This window comes from Lissotriton vulgaris, chromosome 12, assembly GCF_964263255.1.
Source record: "Lissotriton vulgaris chromosome 12, aLisVul1.2, whole genome shotgun sequence".
Classification (NCBI taxonomy): domain Eukaryota; kingdom Metazoa; phylum Chordata; class Amphibia; order Caudata; family Salamandridae; genus Lissotriton; species Lissotriton vulgaris.
Window position 1 is genome coordinate 606,579,850 of NC_141700.1, and position 24,627 is coordinate 606,604,476.

General features: G+C 45.4%; 1 protein-coding gene across 1 annotated transcript in view; it reads right to left on the reverse strand.

Moving 5' to 3' along the window:
* Positions 1-24,627, reverse strand: part of PKD1L3 (polycystin 1 like 3, transient receptor potential channel interacting) — a 1,100,724-nt gene that overhangs the window by 985,796 nt on the left and 90,301 nt on the right. The window contains exon 4 of the mRNA XM_086945530.1: positions 10,087-10,218. Coding sequence (XP_086801656.1) covers positions 10,087-10,218 — 132 coding nt within the window. The remainder of the gene's footprint in view (positions 1-10,086; positions 10,219-24,627) is intronic.

Here is a 24,627-nt window from a genome sequence, read left to right on the forward strand (position 1 = left end):
GACCAGTAAGAGGATAAAGCTGACCCTCAGCAGCCCCTCAGCTCCTTACACGTCAAGAGAGGTCTGTGCTCGCGAAGCAGTGAGGGGACCTGGCGTGTGCTCCACCAGCACAATGGTTCCTGGTTGTCCGGAGACAGACGGCTGTCCGCTCGGGTCTGTGATTTCAGGCGGCGCACAGCTGAGGCAGGAGACCACACTTCACTGTGAGGGGCACGTTCTTCAAACACATGCCAGATAAATGCGCATGCCTACATCTTCTCAGACAGCAGTAGTGAGCAGAACCAGGTAGCATGTATCCACTGTGATGGTGAAAGGAATGTGCTGTAACAGTGCACTAGACATGCACTCTGAAGAGCATGCATCCTGGTGTGAGACTGAATGCCTCGTGCAGCCCGGTAACGGTGCACACACACACACAAACTGTTCTTCTTGTTAGAGCGCACACACAGCCACACCCCAGCACTTCACAGGTCGTTAAAAGACCATTTGCATGTTAATGAGGCCTTGCTGTTGTTTCACCCCTTCCAAGAGCCCCTGCAGCTCACCCTTTCTTTCCATCCCTGTTTCCTTAAAGCGGCGGGATTGACACTATTATGCAGGTGTCATTTCTAAATTGCTAGCGCTGCCACTGCAATTTCACACATCGTGCCGCGGCGCCCCTGGCAACTGATAACGGCGCACCAGGGCGCCGCGGCGCACAGTTTGGGAACCACGGTCCTAGGCAATCACTGAATTTAGAGTCACCAGTATGCTGAGGACGCACAACACCATCTGCAAATCTCAATAAGTTAAATATGAGTCATCCCAAAGGCTGACTGACCCTCACTCAGGCCTGGATATATTGAGTGCCAGCCTTAAACAGAAACTGTCAAACACCAAAGTCATCCGTGTAGTCAAAAGCATCAAAAAAGGCCCCGTTCCAGAATTATCTTTCTGAAAGGAAATAGAATGGACTGACAATCAATTTTCACAAATGGCCTGTGACTTGCATTAATCATCAACATGGACCTCTATAACTCACATGACCAAGAAAACGTAGACTGTCTAGTGCCAACAGCCTACTCATTGGCATCTCTGACTTTTGACATGAAAGCTGCTTCGAAAGTCTAAAGAAAAATGACCGCACTGCAGCCCTTTAGAAAAATACTGATGGACATGCGCTGGATGTCTAGACAGACCTTAATTATACTTAGAGCCTAGTGTTTCATCTTCAAGCAGGTAGCAACTAACGCACAACCCTACCTGAAAGAATATTTCAATCACTGGTGGCATTACAAAACACAAAACAATGATATAATCAGAATCAGAATATAAATTAAAAAGTGAGGTGAAGGAAAGACAAAAAGGCAAGCATTCTCAGGCTCAGCTCCCTTATCTAAAACCACAATTAGACCCAGATCGTAATTAGGATACACTCTCCCACTTTTCAAGTGGCACTTCATTCTCCACCAATGTACCGCTCAGGTTCTCCGGCCCCAGTTCGAAATGTGCAGTTCTCGCTTCCTTCCATTGCTCCTCTGAAACCATCCACGTTAGATTGAAATATTGCCACCACCTCAAAGTATACTGTACTCTATTGCAATGGTTCTTAAGTTTTTGACTTCTATGGACCCCCACTTAATCATTACTGGAATTTAGGGACCCCTACTGAATCATTATTGAAATCTAGGGACCCTCACTGAGTCATGAATGGAAGCCGGGAACCGCAGCGTAAGCAATAGCACTGTAAAAAAATACACACAAGTACAGAAACAAGCATTCATTGAACAAGCATTCATCGAACAAATACACAAATGATGAAATATTTCATTAAATTCAAAAGCAAATATAAAACTTCTTAATGTTTGTTTTAATGGTAAGATTAGAGCTTTCCTAAATTCAATGCAGGAAACCTATTGTTCATACTATATATTCTCCTTCATGCATTTGCACTGCTTCCACAAATCTGAGGACATAACTTAATTTTTAGCCTCCAGTTTGAAATTCCTTCCAGGGTGTGTTAACTAGGACCCGCCCCAAAAAAAGTAATACCTCCAAGGGCTGGTTTGATTCCCAATGCACAAAGACACATAAGGCCCTCAAACTAGCTCTGAGCGAAACGACAAGGGATCATGAGGCAATTAGGATACTTAGGAAGGCTTATAAATTAGCTAGGCACCATCGAAAGAAAGCAATTAGAGAAAAAGCATGGCAAGATCTCGCGAAGGCTGCGGAGAGTAGAGATGCTAAACTATTTTGGCAGGTAGTTAACTTACCGTTCCTCAACAATAAGAGGCAGCCAGGATGGAAATAGCCATCGATGAAAAATCGTGGGTAGAATTTTTCTCAAATGTTTATTGTAATACTCAGGAGGAGCGAGAATTAGTGAGCAATCACCGCCCCATCTCAATTGAGTTCACCCAAGATGAGGTTCTAATGGCCATAAATTCCACCAAGAATAATAAAGCCCCGGGACCAGATGGGATTCCCAGTGATCTCTATAAGATGAATATTGACCTATGGGCACCACTTTGTCTGCGGGTTCTAGGTGCCTGCTGTGCAAATGGTTTTATTAAAACATGGGCACAATCAGTAATAATCCCAATATATAAAAAGGGTGATAGGGAAAGTCCATCAAATTATAGACCCATATCCCTCCTGGACTCATTAATGAAAATTGCAGGGAGAGTCGTCCTGACCAAATTACAGCTATGGGCAGAGGAAAATGACATTTTAACACCCGTACAATATGGGTTCCGGGCGGGGATGGGTACGGTTGAACAGGTTTTAAATTTAGTATTGTTACAAGCGAAGTATACCAAAGCCAAAGAGGGCCGTCTCTATGCAATATTCGTGGATCTCTCCTCCGCGTTTGATTGCGTGATACACACTAAACTCTGGGAAATACTAGAGGAGATGAATGTGGACCAAGACATTGTTCTCTTTCTGAGACAATTATATTCAAACGCAACCGCCAAAGTAAGGTATGGTTTGGGGGGGAATGTACAGGGTCTTTCCACATACAGAAGGGGGTGAGACAAGGCTGTGTACTGGCCCCGTTCCTTTTCTCATTGTACACCAACAGTCTAGAGAAGGAATTGGGAGCCAGTTACATTGATTTACCGAAGATTGGAAATAGGCAGATCCGCTCCCTTTTGTATGCGGATGATGCCGTGTTAATGGCTAGAACGAAGGTGGGCGCCCAAAGGGCCTTAACTAAATATGTAGAATACATGGAGGCAAGGGGCCTTAAACTAAACGCCAAAAAGGATTTTGTGATGAGTTGTGGTAAAGGCGGCGCCAGATGTAACCAACTCAATGCAGCAGACCTTCAAGTTCAATCAACAAGAACATTTCCATACCTGGGGGTCACAATTGATGCATCCGGGGCTTGAAGCCCAGAGGTGAAAAATAGGACCCTAGCTTTTAAACGATCGATTGCAGCCGTAATAAATTTTGCCAATAAATTGGGTAAAAAACAACCTGGAATCATGCTTAACATATACGTGGCAAAATGCAGGAGTATAGCTCTGTACGGAGCAGGGATCTGGGGGTACCAGGATGTAACATTGCTCCAAATCGTTGAAAACTATTTTTTTAGATACCTCCTGGCCCTCCCGAAGAGTGCATCCGTCTATAACTGCCACGCGGAGTTAGGTATGGACCACTTAACGGACTTGATAAGAACCCAACCAATCTTGCTCTGGCATAGAATATGGGCGACACCAAAATGACGCCTAAACCAAGGAATAATCAGCGACGTCATGGCCTTAGATAACGCAAAACGTATTAAATGGCTTGAGTACGTTAAGAGAGTCTTAATGGACATCGACAGGCTAGAATGGTACAACAACCCCGAACTAATTGGGGAAATCCCAAAGAAAGTACTAAAAAATCTTTGCATGGAGCACTTTAATACACTAAGGCTTTGAGGCGAAGTCATCAAAAAATGTGTGCCTGAACATCAGCTGTTGTTGATTACCCACAAAATGCAACCATACCTGAACTTTGTGACTCTGGGGTTTGATTGTTTTGAGCTGACCAGATTTAGATTTAACACTTTCCACCACTTAGTCTCATTCCCACTCAAAAACGACTGGAGTAGAACTCTGGCTGTATGCCCATGTGACAATGTATCTCCCCAAACTACCTTCCACCTGGTCCTGTTTTGCAAACTATATGATAAAGAACGCTCCAGATGGATCAAACAATATCTGAAAGGTGGGGCCTGGCGGCAGTGTAGGCCAGCATACTTGAACTTGCAGCAATTGGGAACCCCATTATGTATAATGACTATGACAATGTTTTTAAAAAGTGTTTTTAAACGACGGAAGTTACTATGAATTACCAATTATTCGATTTAACCACTGCAAGTGATTTAATTCTTTTTTTAATCTAAAATGTATTAATGCTTGTTGGAGTGTAATGATTTTTTGTATGAATTGCTTTTATGGTTTTTAACATGTGAAAATCGAATAAAGCATTTTGAAATTGAAATTGAAATTCCTTCACATTTGCAGAACATTAAAAAATTAGCAATTTTACATTTTGCTCCTTTATTTATATACACTATAGTAATCTGGGTTCCCCGGACCACATGTTAAGAACCACTGCTCTACAGCATCCTAGGAGGGTGTGTACCCTACAAGCCTCAATGCATGCTTAATTAGAACACCGTTTTTAGGTCGAGCCTATTGGCAGTGCGCATGCGCATCTTGCTCTGCGAGGCATGCTGTATTGGAGTATGTACTGAAAGCCCCTCCCCCTCTCCGCCCATATTTGAAATTGGCTTGCGTCCTTGTCCTTCGTAAATGCGGGCTTCTGAATTGTAAATAGACTTGTTAGTCCCTCCTTGGTACCGCCTTGCCTGCATTTATTACCTCCCATAACGACTGAACCTATTACAGATCTTGCCCGGACTTCAAAATCACGGGATACCCAGGGAGGCCCAAACCAACAATTTCGGAGGCATAAAAGAGGCAATAACAAGCACTAAGATCAGATTATTAAGTTGGAACGTGGCTGGGCTCAAATCGACTTTAGCCAACGGAGAAGCCATGGAATTCCTCAAAACAGAAGACATTTTATGCTAGCAGGAAACATGGACAATAACACCAAGTTCTATTAAAGATTAGATTTTCAGGCGACCCACACACTGGCCTACAAGAAAAACATCTTTGGAAGACCGATTGGTGGGGTTTCAATCTTTGTAAAACGAAACCTGCAAGTATGAATCAAGGAATGGTCCACGTACTCACCCGACGTTCAGATCATAAACATTAAAGGAATTGGATTAGGGGGCATCTCGACCCCAATCGCAGTAATTAACCTCTATGTCAATCCAAACAAAAAGGTAAAACCTGCAAACACCAGGATGATCACTGGACGGATTAGAGAATAACTCTATGAGAACCCAGGGCACAAATGCATTATTAGCGGGGATTTTCACATGAGAGATCTGTGCCTCCCGGGACATAGCCAAGGGGATAGTGGCGGAATATAATGGAATCCTGCGTAAACAAATTTAACCTGGAGTCCTTGAACCAAGTAGAGCAGCCAAATAAGAAACTACAACCTACATTTGAAAATTTCTCCACGTTAGACTACACCTTCCAGAGCAAGAACCTACTGAAAAGGTGTGAAGAACATAAGGTGCCACACACATTGTTAGCGATCATCATACATTATCCATCCTCATCAATATAAGCACCATGATGCATGAGGAACACCTAACTGCTGGTAAAATGCTCAATACAATCAATGAACCAGCTTCGATAAAACAAATCAAATGGGGACCCCTAAGCCAGGCCAGATGCAGCAAGTGGAAACAGGCTATAAGCACAACTGGAGGCAAACGTACTGGAAATGGCCCAATCTATCTCCTCGAAAACAAAGACTTTAGAGAGAGTAAAAAGAGGTGCCGCCTGGCAGACCTACAGTACAGGAGAGAAAAGTGTTCACGGACGGACAGAGTCTTGAAAACATTTAGAAAACCGCATAAAAAACTGTGAAACAACCTAACACAGAAGAAAAATGGAAACACATTTATGCGCTGTTAGCACCCAATAAGAACGGGGAGTTTTGCAGCTATGTTAATGGTCTAAACGGTGGAGGCCACATAGATAATGCTGTACCTGTCAAAAAATGGGCATCCCTCGCAACAAGGCTATTTGTGGACCAAGACAAATCCATGGCAAAAACTATGGAGGTAGAAGGCAATTACCCCAAAGAGAATGAGGCAGAGCATCTTGCCCCAAAAGAAATCCTAACTACCCTCAAGGGAATCAGGAAGGATGGGGCTCCCAGCCGAATGGGTTACCAGGCAGCATCTTTAACGAAGATCAAGATTTTTGGGCCCCTTACATGAATAGCCTGTTTAACCAATGCTACAATGATTCAGTAGTACCGGACTCATGGAAAGGTTCCATCTTGAATCCTATTTATAAACAAAAAGAGGAAGCTTCTAAGTCCGAGAACTACAGACTGATTGCATTGTTGGACGTTGATAGGAAGGCATTTGCAAAAGTGCTCCTGAAACAGTTAAAGGTATGAAGAACAAAAAAATCAAATCATACCACAATACCAGACAGGATTTCATCAAAAGGCATCTACACTGGACAATGCCAGTGCGCTTTCATACCTGGCAACCAAGGCCACAGAGGTCGCCACCCCTTCACTATATGTATGCTTTGTCGACTATAGTGCCGCCTTTGACAGCATCAACCGTAACATACTGTGGGCAAAACTCGCAAAGTGAAGTATTACGAGAAAACTCCTGGCGGCCATCATGTCACTTCACACCGGCACTTGGGTTCGCACTAAGCTCACATAGACATGTGGAACAGCTAAGATCTACACAAATAAAGGGCTAAAACACAGCTGTGTGATGGCACCCACACTGTTTAATTTATACACTGCGGATCTGGGAGAGGCGCTCCTTAAAGCCAACACCCCCCCCCCCCCCCCCCCCTAAACTGGGCCATCTCAGACTTCCGATCTTGCAGTATGCGGATGACCTTGTTCTACTGGATCAAACTAGAATAGGCATGAAAAGGACATGGGAGACATTACACCTTTATAATATGGAAAACAAACTTCAAGCCAACGCAACAAAAACAAAGGTGCTGGTTTTTGGCCGCAAACCAAAAGAAAATCACTATTCGGTTGGCATCTCGGCCTGTTAAGGATTGCTACTGCTAACAAGTATACTTATCTGGGAGTACAATTCTCAGACATTGGGAGACCAACACTGCAGGCCAAAGCACTTGAGGCCAAAGCGGCCAAGGTCACACATGCTTTATGCAAACTAAATCATAAGCTTCTAAGCCACTCAACGGAGGGCATTCGACGAGTATTGCAAGCTAAGCTAATTCCAACATTGAGCTATGGCCATCTCACCTTTCCTGGCCTGCTTACGGATAAATTGGAGTGCCTGCACACCATGGCTTTCAGACAGGGTTTTAAGCTTCTATACTCAACAAGGTGCACACTGATCCGCCTGGAGTTCAATATCCTAGCAATGGATATTGAATGTAAAAAAGATATAGTTAAATGTTATCTTCACGTGATCAAGGCAGGCCCTGGCACAATCAGGGAAGCATTACAAATAGTTTTTACCGATAACACTAGTCGCTGGGCAAGGTATCTCTTGATGGCCAACAAGACATTGGGTCTTCCAGCTGATATCTTAACAATGGCCGGATTAAAAAGCCTGTTAAGAAAGCATGGCAAGAAAACTTCAAGGCAACAGGATCTCGAACGGATTAGATATATCCCGGTTGCAGAGGGCCTCGTCTATTCGCACGAAGCCACCCAATGTCAACCATACCTGAAGGCAGGATTGGGAAGGCAAGCCCTAAAGAACATTCTGTGAACTAGGCTCTAACATTACCTATACAGGACTACAGGGCTCACTGGAAAAACACACCGCCAAGAGGTAGTGGATGTTGCTTGTGCCAATACCACATAGAATCTGCTGAGCACATCATCTGTTATTGCCCAGTTCTGTTGGGCCAGAGGCGACTATATATAAGAACTATGTTCCTTTAAAATGCATAAGAACATGCAAGTAGGCTCTAATGTTTGTCTACACTACCACAGTGCCAGTGGAGCTCACATGAATTGGGAAGTTCTATGCGGCAGCCGGAAGGACTCTACTATTAACGCAAAAACTGATGAAGAAAGTAAAATAATACTTGAGCCACCGATCATCTACCATGGCAGTAACATTGGCATCATGATTCTATACTTCATCCACCTGCCTTATTACTTTTTTCGCCCATATTGTGTAGTTTACTTTGGGCGGAGCACTGCCCCTTAATTTATCCCATATGCCTGCCTACGCATACAATAATCACATGCATGCCTCTACGAAACTTTATTGCACGCTCACGCAACTATGCCTCTCCGTTCTACCCGTGATCCGCCTTCGTTTTTCTTTTATGTTTTTTCGCTGTTTCTTTATGGCTTACACATTTTTCATCCCATACATCTGCCCACGTACATAGTAATTACACTCATGCCTGTATGACACCCTATTGCACGTCCACGTACCCATGCCTTTCAGTCTTGCTCGGTGAAGTCCCCTACTCCTCTGCTGCATTTTCAGACGTTCTTAAAAGATTTTGGGTCATTCATGTTTTTTTTTTACAACATATTTTATTGAGATTTTCACAGTACCACTGGGGCAAAAGCTCCCATAATCCACTTGAATACAAAATGTTGAAGGGGAAGGTAGCATAGGATATAACAATCGGTACAGTTTATCTACATACAAAAGAGAACAAACTAAGAACTGTGCACAGACTACCCCACACCCCCGGCAATGGCGAGCAAAAATCAATACACACATTAGGCTAAGAAAAAGAAATGGTATATCACAAGCTTCTCATGAGACTGTTTCTTTGGGGATTGTGAAGGAAAAGGGGGGAGATCAATGCTGCGGTAAGTGGTCCACCAAGACAATTTCTTTCTATGTTTTAAGGAACAACCCCTCGCTTGGAAAACAGCCACTTCCGCACCCATACATTCATGTTTTTAATACATTTTAGACCTTTTAATAATCAAATGTATTTTTTTTACGATGTAACATGCACTGTATTTGTAAATGAGTTTAAGTAATCATACAATAAAGAATATTTACTTGTTACCTCCCATAACGACTGAACCTTTAACTTGGCTCATTACACTGCCTGCATTATCTAGTGAGTGAGCACTATTCTGTTTATTGACAATGATGGGGGACAATGGTGGTTGCTTTTTGTATTTGCAGCGGACCCACACAGGACAATGGTGACCTTTTTTTTATATAGAGCGCTATGACTCCCTAACTTGCATGTGCCTGCTTCAGGGACACCGCACTCAGTTACAAGAATTATTTTTTTCAACTTTAATGTTGAGTTCACGGACACCGCTCTCTAATGTCTCACGTTGCTGACCATATGCCTTCGGTTCTGTAGAGCATTTGCAATGCAACAGGTCTCCTATCAACACGCGTTTGAGCTATTGGCATTGTAACTGACAATGCCTTTTATTTATGTTTTGGTTTTTAACCCCTTGTATGCTGGTGACGAACCCCAGCCGTCACGCTCTGCGGTGCTCGTGTGCTGATGACGGCTGGGGTTCGTCACGGCCCGCCCTGTTTGTTTGTTTACCGCACAGCGGCGGAAACGGGCCAGCAGCGAAGGGGTTAATACATGAATAAAAGGCATTGTCATTTACAATGGGAATAGCTTAAACTCACGTAAATGTTAGACCTATTGCATTTCAAATGCTTGTTTAATATGTTCAAAGACTGATATAGCCTCAGAAAACACAGCCCCATAAAAACCAGAAGGGGTCAGATTTTGCCAAATGTTTTTTTAAATAGAGCTATTGTTATAAATGTTACCAAAAAGCAGTAATAAATCATATATCAATAAAGACCTGTCCTGCCTCAATGTACAATGTACCCAGTTAAATTGCAGAAGTTTACATTTTGATAGCTTGCACACTTGATAAGTTCAAAAATAAATTGTGCAATATTGACAAAAGTGCACTCACAGGAAGGAGGTTAAACACAAATCAGATTCTGGCTTTCTATCTATATGGTACCTTAGTATACACTACCTGTGCATCAGGGGACAGATCCTGTGAATTGATTGTCAGATTTTGCAGGATCCCGGCAGCTTGCTGAATCGCGGACACCGATCTCACACTTACAGCAATATCGCTAAATTCAGTAATCAGCTGTTCAGTTGCCTGTCAGTAAATTAAAAGATAAGAATATAATGCATTGAAAGAAAATATGCCACACACACACAGGCCCTCCCCTCCGGGAGGCATTATTACCTCTGTGGTCAAAGTCTATAGGGAAAACCAGTTTTCCATTTTCAATATCTTGTCCCACTCTGACTAACCCATACAAAACAAAAGCAAAATTAGTAGTATAAATGGTTTGCATGCAAATTTATGGGAATTTCTATCTAAAAGTTTGCCATCAAAAAGCTTAAAATGGCTGAAAGAAAACTCAATCAAATTCGGAAGGCCTTTCGAACTCAGCTTAACATGATTCCTTTTCTGGGTTTGGTGTATTTTGGTGTAGCCATTTTTATAGAAACCCAAAGGCAGTAAAATGCACAATAATACAAAAATATATACCTGTGTGTACACACATATATATATATATATATATATCTGGAAACACTCGAACCACTTCCTGATACTCCGCAGCAGCAGACAGGCGAGGAAAGAGACACAGACCTCCAAGGTATTTCAAGTGGGCAGTGATTTTATTTTAAGTGACCCAACACAACGCGTTTCAAGCCCGTAAGCCCTTGATCACGTGTCACAGTTTGAATACACCATAGTCTACATTTAAAGTGCAAAGTGCCCCTCCCACTTTGGCGTCATTGATCACATGTGCAAAAACATAGAAAACATCCTAATGCGTTTTCACTGTACGCAATCACAACGTTTTTCAAAGAAGCCATATAACTATGGACATACGGCAAGTATTTTACACAAACATGCTGATTTAAAATAACATGTAAATTGCCCGAGTGTCCTTGAACTAATTAAAATAATAAATACAGTTCAATTCTTTAAAACAACTTCTCTACAAGGGATCAATCCCATTGTATTTGCCATTTATTTACAACGTAAACAGGAAAATATATAACCGGTTAAATCCGTTTATAACCAACCTACATTTTTTGTGATGCGCTTATATTTTAACCATTATTCTTATTTTTATGATTTTTAAGTTGTTTACTCACACTATGTGGTCTCAGGTGCTAGAGAGGCAACAAGAAAGTGCAAAAAGTGCATACCATAACATTAAATATATAAAGCGCCAATGTGAATGGTGTGAATTTCTCAAATTATTCAAATGTATGTACTAGGTCCAATCATCTGTACACCAGAAACTTCATAGAATCGTCAATTGATACAGATATAATGATCCTCTTGGATCCTAAAAACATCTGAATGTATATTGAAATACAAACAATATACTTTAAGAAATTTGATATGAGGAAAAGTGAAATATACTGACATGTGTTAAATTATATACAATTTCATTTACAAGGACAAATTTGATGGTACTATTTACAGACAATTCAACGGAAGAACCGACGTGTCAAGGTAATGGCAGCTGATCATATTCTATAAAAAGCTGTGCATATCTTCCGTCGTGTTCAATCCATTGGGCCATTTGCAATCTAGATCCAAGATGTATTTGGTTTCTAGTTGCCGGAGTTGGCGTTCTCTATTGCCCCCTCTCCTTTTTCTACTTACAGCGTCAATTACATAGTAAGAAAGGCAATTGATGTTATTAGCATGCACTTTCTTAAAATGTCTCGCAACAGGATATGTTGCGTCGCTGTGTAGGATGGCCCTAATATGCTGCAACATATACCTGTGTGTACATATATATATATATATTACATATATATATATATATTACATATATATATATATATATATATATATATATATATATATATATATATATATATATATATATATATATATATATATTGCACTCGTCACAAATACGTCCCCTGAATCGGTGAATTTACTTGAATGAATGAATGAAATGGCATTTGTAATGCGCAGCTATGCCCAATGGGCGTCAAGGCGCCTAAATCAAATGACTAGCTGTCAGCAGTCAGAAACAGAGCTTACTGGTATGCTTTAATAAAAAGCCAAGTTTTCAATGACTTCCTGAAAAGGTCAAGAGAGGGCAGTGACTTGATCTCCAGGGGGAGTGAATTCCACATCTGGGGTGCCAGAATGGAAAAAGCTTTACTCCCCCATCTAGCCTTCTTGGCTCGTGGGATTACCAGTTGATTAAGCTCGCTAGAGCGTAGGCATCTGTTCGGGACATAACTAGTTAATAGGGATCCAAGGGCGTCAGCCGAATCTGCACTTAAAGCCTTATATGTTAGACATAGAAGTTTAAACGTGATCCTTGAGGGTATAGGGAGCCAATGGAGATTCTTCCTCGCCAAGGTCATTGATGACAGCCAAGGCAGGGCAAGGGCGAACCTCGCTGCCGCATTTTGTATGACCTGCAAGCGCTGCAGAAGGCCCTTGTTGGCCCCGGCGTACAGTGAATTACAGTAATCAAGCCTTGAGCCAACAAGGGCGATCACCACCTGTTTCCGTGCCTGTGGGGAAAGATAATGGACAATCCTTTTCAGGGTCCTGATGACGCCCCAACAGGTAGCCACCGTTCTGTTGACCTGAAGCTCCATAGAGAGCTGGGTGTCAAAGATGACACCAAGGTTCCTGGCAGATTGTGTAGGTGTGGGGCAGATGCCCAAAGAAGGAGGCCACCACTCACCTGACCACATGCCCTGATCTTTGCCAAAGACCAGGACCTCTGTCTTGTCCCCGTTCAACTTTAGGGAGTTGGAAATCATCCACTCTGCAACAAGTTGCATGCAGGCCCTAAAGTTTGACGCGGCTTCATTCACAGAGTGGGTCAGGGATACCATAATCTGCGTGTCGTCGGCATACGACACTACCTCCATCCCCTGAGATCTTACTAGTCTTGCAAGGGGGGCCACGTAGATATTGAACAGGGTCGGGCTCAATGCCGACCCCTGTGGCACCCCACATTGCAAAGACTTAGCAGGGGAGAGGTACTCACCTAGCATGACACGCTGCTCTCGTTGATGTAAGAAGGAGCTCAGGAGACTGAGAGCCGGTCCTTCTACCCCTGCCTCCCTTAACCTGGATGTTAAAGTAAGGGGAGACAGGGTGTCAAATGCTGCTGTAAGGTCCAGCAGCACCAGCACGGTGGTTTGACCCACATTAACTTTTCTGCGGATGTTATCCAAGACCTTAGTCAAGGCAGACTCCGTGCTATGCAGCTTTCTAAAGCCATGTTGGGACCCGTCCAAGAAACCTGAGGCATCGAGGAAGTTAGAAAGATGAAGGTTCAGGTGGGTCTCCAACATCTTGGCAGGGGCCGGCAGAAGGGAGATGGGTCTGAAGTTCTTCAATACTCCGGGGTCTAAGGTGGTCTTTTTCAGCAGCGGCTTTACAATGGCTTTCTTCCAAGGTGAAGGAAAAATGCCTTGTTCCAAGGCTCCATTCATTACTTCCAGCATCCGAGGAAGAATGATGTCCCTACAGTTCTTTAGTTGTTTCAAGGGACATGGATCTAGTGGGGAAGACGATTTCGTTTTGTCCAACAGGCTGTTCAGTCCCTCCAAAGAAAGAGCAGGGAAATGTTTAAGGGACTGGGGGGTGTCTCTATTCCAAGATTCGAGCAGTTTAATTCGAGAAGAGTCCTCAGACCTCAGGGAGTTCCTCTGTGATTGTAGAGCTATGTAGATATCATCTATTTTTTTATAGAAGAAATCTGATATATTGTTGCATAGCTCCTGTGAAGCAACCACAGGGTCTGGTACCTGAAGAGAGCACAGTGAATCCACTATTTTAAAGAGCTCTTTAGAGGATGTTAGTGAACAGGTTAAGTTGGTAAAATAGTCCTGTTTTTCCTTAATCACTCTATTTTTGTACTCTCGTAACAGGCTCTTATAGACTTCTCGATCTTTGGGATCCCAGGATTTACGCCATCCTCGTTCCTTCTGTCTGCATTTTTGTCTAAGAAGCCTCAGCTCAGTAGAAAACCAAGGGGCAGTTGGCTTCTGTCGAACTACAGATTTCAAGGAAGGAGGGGCTAGTTCATCTGCGGCTCTAGTAATAGCATCAGTGAGTTCTTGGGCCGACTCATCCACCTTCCGCTGAGATGTGATATTGATGTTAAGAATAAAAGGGGCAAGAGCCTCATTAGTAAGGTTCTTAAACAGGAAACAACGGTGACTGGCTGGAATACCTCTGAAAAATGTGTCAATTAGTTTTCCTCGAACAAGACCGAGCGAGAGGAAGCAAATTCAATTATTTGTTTCTCTCTTAACAATATATTCTTCGCCAGTCAAAAATGGTGGGCACGCTGTATGTAGCATGTTCTTTATATGAGGGATAAGGGCCCCATTTGTAAAAAAAAGAAAAAAACCTCACTGCTGCATATTCAATAAGTAGGTGGTCTTTTGCCCCTCCCACTTGTGCACAGTTTGTGTGAGAAGTTGGCCTGATATATAGTGCTCACTATTCTAATGATCACTGTGTATCATACCAAACGACCCTTATTTATGATTGGTTGTAAGTCAACCTTATAGACCAGCTATCCTAGTAGCGTGGACAAAAGCAGTCTTCAGGCTAAACTCTAGAGGGCGTGTTAAGCCAGCTGTTTTACCATCACATATACCCCTTGAACACCAAGTGAAAGGACACAACACAAGTTGTTATGAAAAATAAAGTATATTTATTTATAACAAGTCTACCCTGAACTCTTTATGAGTCAGGGAGCTAAGCACAATACAAAACTCTTACGAAAATACTTGAAGTTGCACAATTTACACAAATGCCCGAGGGGCACGAAAAACCATATACACTAAAAGTGGAATGCGAAATACTAGCAGGTAAGTAACAAGATCCAGAGGCTTCAGGATCGCTAGGACTACACTACTGGACCCTAAGGTTAGGAGCAGGAGGCCTAGGGATATCGGGTGCAGAGTGTGCACTCTCACGCAGGATGAGGGACAAAGTCTATGGAGGCTAGTATTTCTAAAGTTACTGTTTTCGGACGAATCCGACTAGGTAGACTTAAAACGAAAAAGGATCTGGACACTTGGATAGTGAACCTGCGTTGGAGCACCGGAATGCTCGGGTTACCTAGCCCAGGGGCTGCGGCTGCATAGGGTTCAAAAGACGTTGGGAATCCTCGTTGTAGTCTATGGAGCCTGAAAGAAGAAGTTGCTGGCAGGCGACCAGTGAAGATGTTCGGTGTGATCCAAGCCTGGATCGGTGATGGAGAAGACCTGAAAGCAGAGGGGACTCAGTTCTTAATCACTAGCCAGTGATTGTGTGGGCACCAGGATGGCACCGGATGAGGTCACCGCGATCAGGTGAGTGGGCGACGCTGGACTCTGCAGTCACACGGGCAAGGAGGTGTTGTCGGCGACCAGGCTGGAGGTGCGAGCTGTCCCACGAGGGTCTCTGCTGTCGGCGATGCTGGAACCAGGATTGGAGCAGCAAGCCTTGGGAAAGGCAAGCCCACGCAGTGGAGTCAAGATGGCGTCTGGAGGTGACCAGGAGGGTCCGGGGTGCTCCTCTCTTGGAAAGGAGCAAGGGCCAGTCTGGAGCAACCAGACCAGCGGTGAAATCGTCGTGGTACGTCGTCAAGAGGGCCACTAGCCAACGGGCAAGTGACTGGACAACGCGGTAGGCAGCAAAGAGCAGAAGGGCCCCACGCAGATCTCGTGGATGCTGGGGGGCTGGACTTCGGTGCTGGAGCTGCTCAGGGTTGGGGCTTCTCAAACCCCAGTGCACTCACTCGAGGATCCCTCGGCGATTGTGCTGGTTAAGCGTTGTGCTGGTTTAGAAGATGGCCGGTCCCTCAGGTCTCGTCACACCCAAGAATCTCAGCTGGGCTGATGATGCAGGTAGAGGTCAGAGATGCCAGGGAATCCGGGTCTCGTCGAGCTGGTCAGTCTTGATCCGGAGGATGGACGTGCAGAAAACCGCGATGCTTAGGTGGTGCCTGAGGGTGCAGGGTGAATACTTCTTAGCCACAAGGGAGAGTCTTCAAAGAAAGTCAAGCGTTTCTTTCGTGGAAAGTCCTTCAAGATTCAAGATTTTCTAATTTGGGAAGGGGGCCCGCTCCTACCTTTATCCTAAGAAAAGGGGCTGGCACGCGACTAGGTCCTGCCCATGGGTGGGACCAGGAGGGGGGTGGTTACACCCCTCTCCCTTGTCCGGACTTTCCCCAGCACAGGGGCTGGTGTGCCCCTGGAACTGGTTTGAGCCGGCATATGCACAGTGAGCACCGGGGTGCCACTTGCAGTCATCCTCCTCTCAGCCCTGCCTACCTGGGATACACAAAACCCTGTCCGGGACGGTGCTAGCACCGCCCATGACAGGAAACCCTTTGTCCAAGCTCTCCTCGCTGGAAGGACTCCCAGCAGCAGGAGGTCAGACTTGTGTCTGTGGTGGCAGCATCCATTTTGTGATGCTGAGGCTCGAGTTAACTTTAACCGGGGTTCACAGTTACATACATGTCGTGTCCCTCTAGAAGGGTGGAATGCTAACCCCGTCGCCAGAATTGGCGAGGGGTTAGTATTCCGATTCGTATGACACCTTACTCAACATGTTTTGATAAAGCGATACCAAAGATAGCAAATAACCGCGAGGATTATAATGCACTTAAGAGTATATGGTACGGGTTATCCTAGAACAACTATTAGGACTTGGTTCCGCAAGCTGCAAACGGGCTCAGCTCATGCCAGAGCACCATCTCACATAATTCCAAGCACTCTGCCTTCAGGTTGATAAGGCCTGCCATAGGAGTGACTGATAGGAATACATGTGTCCATTTTAGGGTTAGATATAGGGATACTATATCTAAAGCAAAGGGTGATTACACCACCTTGCCCCAGCTGTCGAGCAGCCAGTTGTGTCAGATTTAGATAGCCAGCCAGGGGTGGCATAATACATGCTGCAGCCCCTGGTAGGCCCTGGGTACACCTATGCCCTGGATACCTAAGGTATGCTGTACAGGGACTGATAAGGAGGCCGAGTACCAATTGGTAAATGCTCCTAAGGTACATGTGTGTCAATTTAGAGAGAGAACAGCTAGGCTGTGGGTCTGATTAGCAGGCCCACAGCCAGGGAAAGTCGTAAACCAGTGAAGCAAAAAGCCAAAATCGGGGGTGACCATAGGATTGCAGACCCCACTCTCCTACATAACCCCCCCCCCCAAACTTAGGGACATTAAACTAACCTTGACCAGGTGAGTCTTCTTGTTCTAAGTGGAAGTACAGGGAGAGACCATCTGCATTACCACGGTCAGTCCCTGGGCGGTGCTCAACTGTTAAGTCCAGACCCTGTAGGGAAATGGACCACCTAAGAAGTTTGGGGTTTTCACCCTTCATCTGATTTAGCCATAAGAGGGGCTTATGGTCGGTCTGAATCTTGAAGTGAGTGCCAAACAAGTATGGCCTCAGCTTCTTCAGGGCCCAAACCACAGCAAAGGCCTCCCTCTCTATAGCTGACCAACGTTTCTCTCTAGGGGCCAGCCTTCTACTTATAAAAGCAATGGGCTGGTCATGACCATCAATATTCAGTTGAGAAAGAACATCTCCCACACCTAACTCAGAAGCATCTGTTTGGACAACGAATGGCTTGGAGTAGTCTGGACTCTTGAGAATAGGTGCAGTGCACATGGCCTGCTTTAGGTCATCAAATGCCTTCTGACAGCTAACTGTCCACTGAACTTTCTTTGGCATTTTCTTACTTGTCAGGTCATTAAGTGGAGTCACAATGGTTCCATAATTTCTGACAAATTTCCTACAGTAACCAGACAGGCCCAAGAAAGCTCTGACCTGTGTCTGGGTGGTTGGAGGAGCCCAGTCCTTTATGGCCTGTATCTTGCTCTCCAAAGGTTGAACCTGGCCTCCACCTACAAGGTGACCCAAGTATACAACTTGACTCTGCCCTATCTGGCACTTGGTAGCCTTGATAGTGAGGCCTGCCTTTTGCAGGGCCTCTAAAAATTTCCTCAGGTGGATCAGGTGATCCTCCCAGGTGGAGCTAAAGACAGCAATATCATCTAGATATGCTGCACAGAAGTCATCCAGCCCAGAGAGAACTTGGTTCACCAACCTTTGAAAAGTGGCAGGTGCATTCTTCAAACCAAAGGGCAAGGGCATCACCACAAACTGGTAATGACCTCCTGGGGTAGAAAATGCTGTCTTGGCCTTGGCATCCTCAGCTAACCCAATTTGCCAATAACCAGCTGTCAGGTCAAATGTACTCAAGAACTTGGCAGAAGCCAATCTGTCAATGAGTTCATCTGCTCTTGGTATTGGATGGGCATCTGTCTTTCCACATGAGTCCTATACTCCACATCTGACCATAGGGAGGATTCCAAATCATTGCCCAAAAGACAGTCCACTGGGAGGTCCGAACTAACAACAACCCTTTGAGGCCATTTACCCCACCCCAGGAGAAATTAACAAGTGCCATACTATGGGTGGTAGTGACATTGCTAGCTTTGGTCACTAGGTAGTCTGAACCTACTATTACCTGATCAGGGTCCACAAAGTTTGGTGTCACCATAGTGACACTGGCACAAGTGTCCCTGTAGGCCAGAGCCAATCTTCCATTGATTAAAGGTGTCTGTCTATACTTGCCCCGAGTACTGGGACTTATTGTAGGGGTCAAATCCATGTCCCCAGTACAAACAAGAACAGCCTGGGTAGCTACTCTAACTAGGTCAGAGCCTGCCTCAGATATCAATGTCAACCCCACTAAAGTCTTAGGGGGAACACTACCACTACTAACTGAACTAGGGGTTGCAGGTGCCTTAGGGGCAGTAGTGGTAGGAGCTGGGCCTTTCTTGGTGCAATCACTAAACCAGTGAGTATTACTTTTACAGTACTGGCACCATGGTTTCTTCTGACCATTGTTCTTCTTCTTTTGGGAATTCTGGGACCCACCCTCCTTAGATTGTTGGGGCCCTGTTGAAGACTTCTGGTCATTTTGTTTACTCTCATTACCCTTCTGGTCTGCTTTCTTCTGGCCACCACTCTGGTTCTGGTTCTGCTGCTTGACCCTTGTCCTGACCCATCTGTCTGCCTTCTTTCCCAATTCTTGGGGAGAGGTCAGATCTGAGTCAATAAGGTGCTGATGCAACAACTGATTTTGACAATTACTTAAGATTTGTTCTCTCATAATTAGATTATACAATCCTGTGTAATCAGTAACTTTACTTCCCAGTAACCAGCCTTCAAAAGCCTTAGTGGCACAATCTACAAAGTCAGCCCAATCCTGTGACTGAATTTTCTGGGTGTCTCTGAACAGCAACCTGTACTGCTCAGTTGTTAGGCCAAACCCATCAATCAGTGTATTCTTCAGGACTTGGTAATTGTTAGCATCGTCAGCTCTAGTAGTGTGGAGCTTATCTCTACCTTTACCTTCAAAGGAGAGCCACAAAATAGCTGCCCACTGACTCTGGGGGATGCACTGGACAGTGCAGGCCCTCTCCAAAGCAGTCATCCATTTGTGGATGTCACCCCCTTGTTTAAAGGGGAGCACTATTTTACTCAGGTGTCTAGTATCAAAACTCCTGTCCTTATCTCTAGGGATAATGCTGCCACCAGTGGGGTCTGCCCCACTCAATTTCTGCTCTCTAGCAAAGGCAAGTCTTTCCTTGGCAAGGGCAAGTTCTTCCCTTTCAATCCTCAGATTGACTTCCCTCATCTTAGCTTCATGCTTTCTTCTCTGAGGGGATTTCATCCCTCTGTGAGAAGATGCCTGAGAGCCATTGGTATGAATAGATCTGTTAGAGCCTCTGGAATGAGACCTAATTCGTCTACTCCCAATGTTAAGCCTGCCTGAGAGTGGGCCTGGCGGTCCCCTAAATCCATTTTCATGCATGCTTAAGTTGGTCCTGGTGAGCCTTCTGACTACTACCTGACCTTTGTCTGCCTCATCCCCTGACAACTCCTGTTCCTCTTCCTCCTCTTCACTTTCTGTTCCATTGAGGTTGAGGTCAGGGTCCCCAAGGGTTCCCTCTAAGGGGGGCATGCTCCCATCTGGATTAGGGGGGCCTGTGTTAGAAGCCCTCCTGGCATCATAAGTCTCTAAGAGACCTATCAGAAAAGGAGTGGTAGGGTTAGAACCCTGTTTTAGTTTCCTGGAGGTACACAGTATCTCATCTCCTGGAAGCTAAGAGCTGCATATCTTGACATGACCTGTGGAGGGTCAACTGGCACAAGGGGAGCCACTGTGTTCTCTCCTGTGTCAGACATGCTTTTCTAGTGAGGTGTAAGTGGTACACTTACCTACACTATTTGTTTGCCTACTGATCCCTTGCTAGGAGTTGTAGTCAGGGTGTGCTAAGCCCTGTTACACTACAACAGCTGGTTCGGTAGAACTCAGAGTATTCTAAGCTAAGTTATATGTACCTTGGTACTTATGTGATCTTTCAAATGATATTCTTAGGATACGTGCGAGGTAAAACAACAGCAAGCTCAAATCCCACCACTGCCACCAATGTGAGAAGTTGGCCTGATATATAGTGCTCACTATTCTAGTGATCACTGTGTATCATACCAAACGACCCTTATTGTTGATTGGTTGTAAGTCAACCTTATATACCAGCTATCCTAGTAGCGTGGACAAAAGCAGTCTTCAGGCTAAACTCTAAAGGGCGTGTTAAGCCAGCTGTTTTACCATCACATATACTCCTTGAACACCAAGTGAAAGGACACCAAACAAGCTGTTATGAAAAATAAAGTATATTTATTTATAACAAGTCTACCCTGAACTCTTTATGAGTCAGGGAGCTAAGCACAATACAAAACTCTTACGAAAATACTTCAAGTTGCACAATTTACACAAATGCCCGAGGGGCACGAAAAACCATATATACTAAAAGTGGAAAGCGAAATACTAGCAGGTAAGTAACAAGATCCAGAGGCTTCAGGATCGCTAGGACTACACTACTGGACCTTAAGGTTAGGAGCAGGAGGCCTAGGGAGATCGGGTGCAGAATGTGCACTCTCACGCGGGATGCAGGACAAAGTCTATGGAGGCTAGTATTTCTAAAGTTACTGTTTTCGGACTAATCCGACTAGGTAGACTTAAAACGAAAAAGGATCTGGACACTTGGATAGTGAACCTGCATTGGAGCACCGGAATGCTCGGGTTACCTAGCCCAGGGGCTGCGGCTGCATAGGGTTCAAAAGACGTCGGGAATCCTCGTTGTAGTCTACGGAGCCTGAAAGAAGAAGTTGCTGGCAGGCGACCAGTGAAGATGTTCAGTGTGATCCAAGCCTGGATTGGTGATGGAGACGACCTGAAAGCAGAGGGGACTCAGTTCTTAATCACTACCCAGTGATTGTGTGGGCACCAGGATGGCACCGGATGAGGTCACCGCGATCAGGTGAGTGGGCGACACTGGACTCTGCAGTCACACGGGCAAGGAGGCGTTGTCGGCGACCAGGCTGGAGGTGCGAGCTGTCCCACGAGGGTCTCTGCTGTTGGCGATGCTGGAACCAGGATTGGAGCAACAAGCCTTGGCATAGGCAAGCCCACGCGGTGGAGTCAAGATGGCGTTTGGAGAGGACCAGGAGGGTCCGGGGTGCTCCTCTCTTGGAAGGGAGCAAGGGCCAGTCTGGAGCAACCAGACCAGCGGTGAATTCGTCGTGGTACGTCGTCAGGAGGGCCACTAGCCAACGGGCAAGTGACCGGCCAACGCGGTAGGCAGCAAAGAGCAGAAGGGTCCCACGCAGATCTCGTGAATGCTGGGGGGCTGGACTTCGATGCTGGAGCTGCTCAGGGTTGGGGCTTCTCAAACCCCAGTGCACTCACTCGAGGATCCCTCGGCGGTCGTGCTGGTTAAGCGTCGTGCTGGTTTAGAAGATGGCCGGTCCCTCAGGTCTCGTCACACCCACGAATCTCAGCTGGGCGGATGATGCAGGTAGAGGTCAGAGATGCCAGGGAATCCGGGGTCTCATTGAGCTGGTCAGTCTTGATCCGGAGGATGGACGTGCAGCAAACCGCAATGCTTAGGTGGTGCCTGCGGGTGCAGGGTGGCTACTCCTTAGCCACAAGGGAGAGTCTTCAAAGAAAGTCAAGAGTTCCTTTCGTGGAAAGTCCTTCAAGATTCAAGATTATCTAATTTGGGAAGGGGGCCCGCTCCTACCTTTATCCTAAGAAAAGGGGCTGGCACGCGACTAGGTCCTGTCCATGGGTGGGACTAGGAGGGGGGTGGTTACACCCTTCTCCCTTGTCCGGACTTTCCCCAGCTCAGGGGCTGGTGTGCCCCTGGAACTGGTTTGAGCCGGCATATGCACAGTAAGCACCGGGGTGCCACTTGCAGTCACCTTCCTCTCAGCCCTGCCTACCTGGGATACACAAAAACCTGTCTGGGATGGTGCTAGCACCGCCCCTGACAGGAAACCCTTTGTCAAAGCTCTCCTTGCTGGAAGAACTCCCAGCAGCAGGAGGTCAGACTTGTGTCTGTGGTGGCAGCATCCATTTTGTGATGCTGAGGCTCGAGTTAACTTTAACCGGGGTTCACAGTTACATACATGTCGTGTCCCTCTAGAAGAGTGGAATGCTAACCCCGTCGCCAGAATTGGCGAGGGGTTAGTATTCCAATTCGTATGACACCTTACTCGACATGTTTTTATAAAGTGATACCAAAGATAGCAAATAACCGCGAGGATTATAATGCACTTAAGAGTATATGGTACGCGTTATCCTAGAACAACTATTAGGACTTGGTTCCGCAAGCTGCAAACGGGCTCAGCTCATGCCAGAGCACCATCTCACATAATTCCAAGCACTCTGCCTTCAGGTTGATAAGGCCTGCCATAGGAGTGACTGATAGGAATACATGTGTCCATTTTAGGGTTAGATATAGGGATACTATATCTAAAGCAAAGGGTGATTACACCACCTTGCCCCAGCTGTCGAGCAGCCAGTTGTGTCAGATTTAGATAGCCAGCCAGGGGTGGCATAATACATGCTGCAGCCCCTGGTAGGCCCTGGGTACACCTATGCCCTGGATACCTAAGGTATGCTGTACAGGGACTGATAAGGAGGCCGAGTACCAATTGGTAAATGCTCCTAAGGTACATGTGTGTCAATTTAGAGAGAGAACAGCTAGGCTGTGGGTCTGATTAGCAGGCCCACAGCCAGGGAAAGTCGTAAACCAGTGAAGCAAAAAGCAAAAATCGGGGGTGACCATAGGATTGCAGACCCCACTCTCCTACAGTTTGTACCCGGCCTTTCACAGCAGCCTGGGACTGATTAAAACAGGTAAAAGGTATTTACTCCCAAATCCTTCAGTCATGGACAGGGGGGCTTTAATAAAGCACCTCAGCCTTGTTTGAAGCTGGTTGCCGGTATGAAAAATGCCCTATGACCTCGGTCAAGATGAGAAGAGGAAGGGGGTGGAGGAGGGAGTGATGTGCTAGGCCGGCCCACCATATAGCAGGGAACACACCTTATCTTTCCTTCTGTGGGGAGAGTTGGGGTCCCTACCCCATCCCAGCCTTTCACAAGGGCTGGAAGGATTGTGCTGACCCTTGTTGCATCCTATTATCTATTCCCCTCTGATCTTGCCCAAGTGAGGTGGCGGTAATTCACACTTTTACCCTTTGCTTTGCCCAAAATCTGGGGAGGGTTGTGGGTCCTGGAAGCTTACTTGTAACATCTCATGGATCCGCCCAACTAAGCTGTTAACTGCCCTAGTCCGCATTCTCACACATCCTCTTTTGGGAGGAGAAGAATTGGGGCAGATAGTAGCTGCCACAGTGTCCTGTACACAGTTGCAAACAGGACATCCAGACAGCTGGGAATTGCTTTCAGTCCTCTTCCTCCCACAGAATGATATGAGTGAATAAGGACCAGGACACATGACAGCTGCTCCAGTGTCAAGTTAAATGGCTACCATTACACTGGGGCAACCGTCAGCTGCTATAAACCTCAATCAAGAAACAGGCACCACAAAGAAACCTTTTACATAACTAACTTTACTTAAAAGAAGCTCATTACATCATCCTTGGACTGTTCAGCAATAAGCAGCCATTAACACTTGTGTATTATGAATCCCTCAATTAAACCAAGGAGATCTTCCACTTCCATCAAGTGAGAAAGTCACATTTTCAAAATGTTGTGAAGGGAACATATCTTACTGGAAGATGTGATACAGAAATAAAATATGCACCTCCCAAAGGAAAAGAAGCCATCTTGTGGAGCAATATCCTCAGCTAAAAACAGTGGTTAATTTGTACAGGTGGCTCCAGCAGCACTAATTTTCTGTATAGTGGTTTAGCGTTGAATAAACATTACAAGAGAGATGCTGTCCTGTTTACAGAACACCAATAATCTCTATGTCCCGAGAGAGACAGAGAGAGAGAGTATTTATGTGTGAGTGTGTGAGTCGAGGCTTTAGTGGGTTAGATGTTCAGCACTAGCAGTATTTAGACTGCTGGGTCCTGCCTTTCAAGTACCTAACATTTCAAGAAATATACAATGATTTCTTTCTCAAAATAACTTATGGTTTTAAAAGAACCAGCT